The sequence below is a fragment of the Galeopterus variegatus genome, unplaced genomic scaffold (genome assembly GCF_000696425.1).
Source record: "Galeopterus variegatus unplaced genomic scaffold, G_variegatus-3.0.2 Scaffold2608, whole genome shotgun sequence".
NCBI lineage: Eukaryota > Metazoa > Chordata > Mammalia > Dermoptera > Cynocephalidae > Galeopterus > Galeopterus variegatus.
In genome coordinates, this window is record NW_007728719.1 from 80,451 (window position 1) to 90,694 (window position 10,244).

At 42.0% G+C, this 10,244-nt stretch overlaps 1 protein-coding gene across 1 annotated transcript in view; it reads right to left on the minus strand.

Moving 5' to 3' along the window:
- Positions 1 to 10,160, minus strand: part of CD58 (CD58 molecule) — a 39,129-nt gene extending 28,969 nt beyond the window's left edge. The window contains exon 1 of the mRNA XM_008582428.1: positions 10,091 to 10,160. Within this exon, the coding sequence (XP_008580650.1) occupies positions 10,091 to 10,160 (70 nt within the window). The remainder of the gene's footprint in view (positions 1 to 10,090) is intronic.
- Positions 10,161 to 10,244: the final 84 nt, after the last annotated feature.

The following is a 10,244-nucleotide window of genomic DNA, read 5'->3' on the forward strand; positions in this document are numbered from 1 at the left end:
CTTTGAGTAATCCTTTGTGTCTCCGTCACCCAGGGGAAGTGGAGTGACAAATCCATGGGGGGCAAAGTCACACAAAGCAACATGATTCTAAAATACTTCTCTGTCTCTAAAGTATTTTAAGGCTAACGTTGCCTGCAGATTTTAACAGTTAAGGTAAAACTTCATTTGATGAAAAGGAAAAAAATCCCCTTAAAGTTTCAGTACCCAAATGTAAAAGTCTTGGTATTTCCCTCTGAATGTATGACATCATGATGATGATTCAGTTAAAGTCTCATTCAAGCCAGATATAGCTGGGTCTTGGGCATTTTTGCTCCCAAGTGAGAGACAAGGTTCTCCTCCACACATAGGCCTGTGGCCGCTGCCTCACTCCTCTCACTTCCCCCTGCACTTCATCTCCGCATCACAGCACACTTTCCGTTCATGCCCACCTGGAGTACCAGAATGTGTGACAATCTGGGAAGCAAAGTCTCTATCTTCACACATGCACATGCATTTACAGCATAGAGGAGTGGCCAATCTCCATAAATTTCTAGGCTAGTAGTGATATCAAATAATCTGTTCAGTTAAGTCCATAATTCTTCCCACATTAGTCATTCTAGTTTCGGGGGAAGGAAAGACGCTCACCAGGTATGTAGATAAGAAGAGGAGCACAGTTTTTTCACTCAAGCGAGTTTAGTGCACCTTGTCTCTTCAACCTAGCTCCTAGTAAAGCCAATCCAAAGAGACTTAGACCAGCTCAGCCTCAACAATAATATTTAATAGCAGCAGCAGCAGCAGAAACATTGACTGAGGGCTATCATGTGCCAAGCACTTGTTCCAAGAGCTTTATATGTATACATTAATTTAATCCTCATCTCTGTGAGGCAGTTCTTCTCATCCATTTATTCATTCATCAAATATTTATGGAGTCTCCCCTGTGTGCCAGGCACTGTAATAAGCAGTCAGAATACAGCACTGAACAAAGCAGACAAAATCCCTGCCCTCTTGGGGTCTACGTTAGAGTGAAGGGAGGGACACAATATTCAAGAAAGTAAGTACCTTCTGTATCAAGTGGTGTTGAGTGTATTAACTAAACTCACGTAAATCAGTTATTTATTGAGAAAATCAGTTTAAATCAGTTATTGATTGAGAAAAATAAAGCAGAGTATGGGGGATGATGAGTACTATGGAGGAGGGGGGTTGCTATGATATGCAGGGTCATCATAAGTTGGCATCTAAGCAGAGCCCAGAAAAAGTAAGGGAGTGAATCTGAGAATATCTGGGGAAGAACATTCCAAAGAATGAGAACCATCAGGTTACAGATGAGGAAACGGACTCAGAGAGGTTCAGGAGCTGACAGTGGTCACTGAGCTAGTCAGGGGTGGAATCGGTGTCTAGACACAAGTAGTCGGCTCCAGAGCCTGCACTCTTAGCTATAACGCCAAATGACACAGCGGGAGCTACCCCTCGCCTTTCCTTGTTGGTTCCACCTTTAGCCAGTTCCCACTAGCAACTTCTGTTTCCATTGTTGCTAAAGGCAGAGATCTACTGGTATCAGTCATACCACCACAGGCTCCCTGCCTCCATCTATTTCCAACTGAAACTGCAGCCACCTATCTGCCAACAGCCCATAAGCCCCCAGGTCCTCAAGGCCAGAAATTTCCAAAAACTTACCTCACATGAGCTCACAGTTGTCAATCTGCCTCATCCAGAATTAAGTTCATCAAGATTTAAGAAGTTGATTCTCTAAATCAACTTCCTTTGCACTTTCCTGTCTTCTATCATGCTAAAATAGTTTCCTTTTTATTTCTTGCTTTTGCACTTCATGTCCTTCTCCTTTCCGAAGAAGTTTCCCTCTAGATCTAACACAGTAGCCATTAGCCACACATGGCTAGTGAGCACATGAAACGTGATTAGCCTCAATTGAGATGTGTTGTGAATGTAAAATACACAGCAGACTTTGAAGACTTAGTATGAAAAAGTGGAATATAAAATCTCTCACTAATTTTTTTATATTAACTACATGTTGAGAATATTGTGGTTATATTAGGTTAAATAAAATATATTATTAAAATTAATTTCACCTGTTCTGTATTATATTTATATTTCACAGCACTTTCGCCTGTCCTTTAAGACACCCACATCCCATCGTGTGTTCACATTTGCCTTTGACTATTTTCATCTTAGGCAGAATATAGCTGAGACCTATAGCATGCTTTGGAGGAATAAGGTTCTTACTAGAACTATTTAAGACTGTCAGTCTTTTTAAATCCATTCTCCAAAGCCTGATTCAAGGTATTTCCATGCACTATTGATCATTTCATTACAATTCCTTTAAAATCCCTATTATTTTCCAGATATTCAGTTCATAGTTGGGAAACTCTACTGCAACTAATTTATGATGGCATGGGCTCATTAGTTTCCTATTAATCTGAATTTCTCATTATTTTTTGACTGTGTATATTAAACACCATTTTTTTTCTAGTTTTTAACTGTTATATGGGAGAAATGTTCAAGAAACTAGAGACCAGGGAACCTGATGAAAATTCAGGCACTAATCTCAATGGACATTTTGGGGAACATTATGAAAAGGAAATGAAGGTCACTAGGATACAAAATGGGTTCATTTCCTGAGAATAAGCCTCCTGAGAAGTTCCCTCTGATGGATACTTGGTAGACAGAACAAATCAAGGTCACAAAGGATAAACCTTTGGACTAATGGCCCCCAGTTGGGGACAGGGAACAGATATGAATTTATTTCAGTGTTTCTAGGCAAGAGTTCTTCTCACCTGCGCTAGTTTCTGTTGAGCCCCGGGGCCCTTTGGCTAAAGGTTCACCAGCAGAGGCACCAGTGGTAGCTGAGAAAGGGACGGCCAAAGGGCACAATGAGAAGGAATAAAAAAAAAGAAAAAAAAAAGGAAAGAGGCCAAAGAAGAGGATCCTGTGCCTATAAAGTAATCGAAAGTCATTACCCTTCGAGGCTGGTGGGCAGGCATTGAAAGCTGTCTTCAAAGAGGAACTGCTAAAATGTTTTCCCTGGGGCCGGCCCGGTGGTGCACTGGATAGTGTGCCGCTTGGGAAGCGCGGTGGCGCTCCCGCCCGAGGGTTCGGATCCCACATACGGACCGGTTCCCGCTCACTGGCTGAGTGAGGCATGGGAGCAACACCAAGGGTTGCGATCCCGTTGCCGGTCCCCGGTCCGGTACGGGGGCAACACTGAGGGTTGCGATCCATTGCCAGACACGGAAAAAGACAATAAATAAATAAATAAATAAAAATAAAATGTTTTCCCATACTTTTCTAGAGACAGTCTTGTTATCTCAGCCACATTTCATATTCAAACCTAAACTTGTCTAAGAAAAGGGAAAATGCTGAATCCTGGTTTCACTTACAAACCTGAGATGAAAAGTTTGATTCATGACCGCAGAATCTAAGGGGCTGTGCCGTCAAGTAAGGGCTCCTGTCACCTCTCATGTAAAAGCTTCAAAAAGCCTTCTGCACTTGAGAAGAAACACGTGAGAAGAAATCAAAAGGCAGAAATCTCACAAAAGCTGATTTATGCAGACAAACTTTCTGCTTTTAAACAGAGAAACCAATACCTACCCTCAAAGTCTACAAAGAAACGTTAGTGACAAAGGAGGTAAATAAAACTAATTACTAGATCCAGTTCTTAAAAAGTGGTTCTAAGTCTCTTTCAAAATTTTTGAAAGATGCTTGTCAAATTAAACCAAAAACATTGCAAAAAATGTAATAAGTGAAACTTGATTAGATCCTAGTTTTTAAAAAAGGATGTTCTGTCACAATTGGGGAAATCTGAATAAGGGTAGAAGTTAGGTAACATTATGGTATTACTGTTATTTTCATGGGCATTATAATGTTATTGGGATTATGCAAAAGAGTCTAGGAGTGAAGTGTGGGTGTCCAGAGAGAGAATAAATATGGCAAAATACTAATAATACATATGTAAATAAACCCCCATTCTGAATTCTGTAGCCAAAAGAAGCCCCCTCCCTTCATAGATTGTGATACTGAATACGATTTTATACGACTGGTAATTGTGCTGTCTTATATAATTTCACATGCTTTAGTAAAATTACATTGAGCAATGTATACATGTCATAGTTAAGAGATCAATTATGGCTGTAACAATCTTCAAAAAGTTGCTTATTGAATCTTGGATTGGGAATGTAACTGAGCAGTTAAGGGCATGGATATTGACTCAGATAGATCTGGGTTCAAGCCCCCTCTGCCACTAATTTGCTGTGTGAACTTAGGCCAGGTACTTAAACTACTCAAGCTTTGTTCTCCATTTTAATAATCCCTACTTAATAAAACTGATGTGACTACGAAATGAAAAAAAAAAAAATCTAAAATACTTAACACAGCACCTGGCACAGAGCAAGTGCTTAATTCATGGCAGCTATTATTATTTACACCTCATTTTTACACTGATAGGGACACGCAACACTATTTTGACATGGATTGTCTTTTCTAAATAAAAACACACAGACTATCTGAATCTTGATTGTAGCAAAGCATATGAACAAATCTCACATAATAACGTGAGATAACTTACCTTCAAATGGAGAAATGCTTGACAAATATTTTATCATCTAACATCCACATTTAACAATCTGTACTATTAAAAACAAAACATTACAACAAATCACTGAAAGGAAATAGTCTAAAAATCGTATATGACTTGGTTCCTGCCTATAAGGAACTTAAAATCCAGTTGGGGAGATAGTTGGCAAGATAAAGGATCTATAAAAGGTCAACAAAAGCAGAATAAGGCAGGTTCCACTAAAAGAGAGCTAAATAATAAAACGGTTCCTATTTTTGAGCTCTAGCTACTTGCCCACATTACCTAGACCCTGTCTATTCATCTTACACAAGCCAGCACCAAATCCTGCTGGCTCTACCTTCAAAACACATCCAGCTGTCTCGCAGTTCTCACTGACATTGCTCCTGCAGCCCCCTAGATGGTCTTCCTGCTTCTTTCTGCCTTTGCCTCTATAGACTATTCTCCACCCAGCAGCTAGAATAATTCTTTAAAACATTCAAGTCTTCATAATTTCACTCCTGTTCAAAACCCTCCAAAATCCTCTCTATAGACTATTCTCCACCCAGCAGCCAGAATAATTCTTTAAAACATTCAAGTCTTCATAATTTCACTCCTGTTCAAAACCCTCCAAAATTTCCATTTCATTGTGATTAAAAAAGTCAAAGTCTTTAAAAGGGTCCACAAAACTTATCTATACGATCTACCCTGAATACTTTTACAAATCTATTTCCTACTGTTCCCTGCCACAGTGGTCTCCTTGAAGTTCCCTAAATGCTTGAAGCCTATCTCGGGGTCTCTGCCCCAGCTGTCTCCTCTGCTTTGAATACTATTCCCTCAAATAGCCATGTGGCCTTCTCCTTCACCTCTTTAAGTCTGTGATCAACTGTCACCCTAATAAAGAGACCCTCCCTGACATGCTAGATAATACTAACCACCAGGGATGGCTGAATGGACAATCATATATCCACCCCAAGGAGAACTATGCAGCAGTAAAAAAGAATGAGCAAAAAACCACAAAAAACAAACAAACAAACAAAAAAAAAAAAGGGCCGAGCCCGTGGCGCACTCAGGAGAGTGCAGCACTGGGAGCGCAGCGGGTTCAGATCCTATATAGGGATGGCCGGTGCGCTCACTGGCTGAGTGCGGTGCGAGCGACACCAAGCCAAGGGTTGCTATCCCCTTACCGGTCACAAAAAAAAAAAAAAAAAAAAAGAATGAGGCTGATCTCTATAAACTGATAAGGAATTATTTTCCAGATATATGGTTAAGTGACAAAAACAAGGTACAAAAGAGTACATAGAGTGTTATCTTACTTAAGGGGAGTTAGAAATAAACACATGTATCTGTTTATAATTGCAAAAACACAGAAAAGATAAATCGGAAACAAATAATGTCTATTATGGGGAACGGGGAGGGTGGAAATAGGACTTTTCTGAGCATATCTTTTTATATAGTTTTGATTAACCATGTTAATATTGTACATATCTAAAAATTAAATTAAATCAAACCCTAAAATTGAATAGAAACAAATTAATGAAAATATATATCAAATTGATAACATTACCACACAGAAGGTAAAAAAAAAAAAAATCCAAGTAACTTTTGAATACAGTATTCTATATATCTTCACTGGGATATATTAAAGAATAAAAGGAGCTGCAAAGAAATTTTTACCTGTAGTTAATAAGTTTGTAGTTGGTAATGGTATTGGTACAGCAATTGTAAAACTATTTTGTATTCAATGCTGGTTAGGAAAATATATACTCATGCTACAGAGAGAAGGGAGATACAAATATGGAATAGAGGAAAAGGAAGAAAAACTGAGTGTTGGATTAGTCTTAGAGCTATCAGGATAGACTCAAGACTGGTTAGGAAAATATATACTCATGCTACAGAGAGAAGGGAGATACAAATATGGAACAGAGGAAAAGGAAGAAAAACTGAGTGTTGGATTAGTCTTAGAGCTATCAGGATAGACTCAAGATTTTTTAAAAAGTCTATTTCTCAGCTCTGAAAATTGATAGGGCCGAGAAGCAATAACTCCAATAGCCTTGAGCACACCTAGAACTCATCCCTTACTAAAAGGAACCAGAGAATCTAATGATTCCAAGGCTGGCGCAGGAAAGGTACAAAATCAGTACAGAACATCTTTCTGTGCCAGAAAGCAAGGAAGTCAGAAACATGGCAAAAGGACACTGAAGCTTGAAGGGTTCCCACTTGGCAAATTTGGGATCACTGAGCACCAAAATTATCAGTTAATGACAGGAATGTCATCTTTGGAAAAAAAAAAAAAATCCATGAGTCCATACTAACACTTAAAAAAAAAATTAAAAGGAGGGTGTGCAAAAGCTCTCCATTACTGAAGAATGTCAACTAATAAATGTATATAGAAAAATAGGGATAGAAAATTGCCATTCACAAATATTTTAGTAATAACGGATTCTGGAGAAAATCACCATAGGATGCTAAAATCATTGGATGAAAGATAGTTGTAGAATAGAATATTCACTCAAACTCAAAGCATCACTTAATAAATAATTTATTATCTACAAAGGTGAAAAGGTGCCTCTACAATGGAGAAATACGGTAGTCTTCAACTTAAACAAATAGTTGAAGTTAATGTCTCCAATAATAGGATGAACCTACCACAACTGCCTCCTAATGCAATGAACTGAGAAGGACACAAAAGAAATTCTTGCCAAAAAGATTAACCAGAATCTACTTGTGAAGAAACAGACAACCCAAATTGAGGGACGTTCTGTAAAACAACTAGCCCAGACTCTTCAAAAATGGTTATATCATAAAGTACCAAAAAAAAAAAAAAAGAGAGAGAGAGAGAGAGAGAGAAGAAATTGGCAACAGTTTTAGAATAAAGGGGATTAAAGAGAGATGATTACCAAATGCAGTGTGTGATCCAGGACTGGCTTGTGGACTCTAACAGAAAACTGAGTTGTATCAAGGCTGTATGTCCTGACTGTGACAGTGATTCTGTGGCTTGTTGGAGAACACTCTTGTTCTTAGGAGACACACTTTGAAATATTTAGGAGTGAGGTACCAGGGTTCTGTAACTCTAAAGCAGTTTAGCAAAAAATAAAAAGTGTGTGTAAGAAAGAAAGAAAGAGAGACAGGTAAAACAAATGGACAAAATGTTAACTGGTGATGTGAGAAAAGTGAAAAGTATACAAGTGTTTACTATTTTTGCAGCTATTCTAAAGATTCTAAATGTTCCAAAATATTAAAAAACTAAAAAGAACTATGAACCACTTCCATGCTGTGTTTTTTTGCTTTACCAATCTCTATAGTGATAAATGCTTACTTTACCACTATCCAACATCTATGTACTTGTTCATTTACTTCTTGCTTCTCTCCCTCACTATACTGTGAACTTCACAAAGGCAGGGAACTGTCTGAACCTTGCTATATCCCCAGGCCCTCGTACAGTGCCTCATACACAGCTGACACTCAATAAATATTTGTTAAATTACTGATGTTCATTTCTCTCATGTGAGTGGTGCTCTCTTCAAGGGTGAAGATACTGAGGCATGCAGAAGTTAGATAACTTATACAAGTTCATAACTCATGGGAGGGGTAGGGCCAGGGTCCAATGCCAGGATTGTGACTCTAGAGGTGACGCTGTTAATCACTATGTTTGGCAGTTTTCCTAGTGAGGCAAGCTGGGCCCCCAAAGGGCTCTCCTTCTACAGGGCTATACCATTCAGTCTTGTCCTTAGTTTATGGCCTATTCAGAGCAGGTTATAAATACATGCTCACTGAATGAAATGACCTGTGAGTGAATACATGAACTAGGTGGGGACCACCTATGAAGGGACTGTTCAAAGAATCTTCTGGAGGTGGGGCTTCATGGGTAGACTGGGTTTGCCGTGGAAGAGAGAGCATAGGTGCAGGTGACAGTGACCAAAGGTGCCAGGGAATGAGAGACCAGCTCTTCTAGAAGAATGTTACCCCATCCATTCAATCTGTGTATACATCTCTTCCTCTTTTCCCACAGCCACAGCACATGAACCACCAAGGCCTTTGGGCACTGTGATGGTAGTCTACCCTGGCCTCCCTGCCTCCAATTCCTCCCAGATGCAATACTGCCTCTTTATTACTGCTAGATTGTTCTTCCCAAGTGCATGGTCCTGATCCTGTCAGGCCCAGAAACAGCTCTTCTTTGCTTGCAGAAGAGAATCCAAACTTCCAAAGGAGACATTCAGGGCTCCACCATGGAGCCTCAAGCTCCCTTGTGCACACCTACTACACAGTCACACTGAATAACTCTATTGCCCAAGTTCACCCTGCACACTCCTGCTTTCCTGACTTTCTTACCTGGTCTCCTCCTCTTGGAATCTTTTCCCACATCCTGTCCACGTATCACCTGTCTTACCACCCCACAGGCTGGGTTCAAATACCCTCCCTTCCATGAACGCTTTACTTCATAAAAGACATTTGATTTTGCAAAAAAAGACTTTAGCACTTTATTTTTAACCTCTTTTACAATACTGAACTTCTTTACCATCTAAGTAGGTACTTTGGAGCGTATCTCAGCTCCTGCCCTCTAAGTGGTCCTCAATAGATGTGCGTACCCCATGGGCACACAATAAATGTCAAACCAATGGACGAATGGAGATGAAAGACTGACAGGGTAGTCATGGACAAAGAGGCCCGCAACGGGGAAAGGTGAACACCCAGTGAGGGAGTTACTGCTGCAGGCCAGGGGTCTGGCTGTCACTTGACCAGGGGCCTGTGTGTGGAGGGGTGCAGGAGGGTGGAGAGGCAAGAATGGAAACAAAGATACCTACTTCATAGGGCTGCTATGACGATGTGGATTAAGCAGTGTGGAAAGGATGGCCACAGTCGTAGACACACTAGCTCGCTCATGTTTTGAAGGGAAGTAAAGGAATCCCAGAGTGAGGCCTGCCGCTCAGCGCCTCTCTGCCCGACTCGTCTCCGCGGCCTGCGGCTTTCCTTGGAGCTGCCACGCCCAACGCGGGACGGGGGCGAGCCAAGCCTAGTTCTGTTCTTGGGGCAGGTGGGCCCGGGCCACCCTGGCCCTGTCCTGGGCGAATTCATAGGCCGAGGAAGAAGTTATGAGGTCCGCTCAAGTTCTTGGCGACGTTATTTTGGAAGGCCCAAGAAATCACTTAGCAGTCACTTGAGGAAAGTCTCACCCTTCCGATACACTGAATGGGCAGGTGAGCTGGGATGGGGGCCGAGGGGGGACCCTAAGAAGGATCCCGGAGAGGGGGAGAAAAACCCAGAGAGAGGAAAAAGCCCCCAGACGGCGCAGAGGAGAGAGGGCTGGAGCCCGGTCCCTTCCTTCTCCAACAGGACCCGGGCGCCTCGGGCCAAACTTTCTTCCTGACGACACGGGGGAGAACTGGTGATGAAATGACCACTTTCCCTCCCAGAAAAGGCTCCCGCTGGGTGAGTGTCCCCCGTCCGGGACCCGCAGCCGCCCCGGGCCGCGCCCGCCCACCCGGTTCCGGATCCCCGGGCCACGCACTGCCCGGGAGCTGCTGAGTCCCCGGAGAAGCCTCCACTTACCGAACCGGACCAACGGGCTGATCACGCTGAGGACCCCCAGGGCGGGCCCGGGGCCGCTCGCCGAGGCCATCGCGCGTCCGGCCGGTCCCCAGGCGCAGCCTCAGTTTGCAGGCGCGCCGAGACGGGGTGTCAGGAGGCCCCGCCTTCCGCCCCG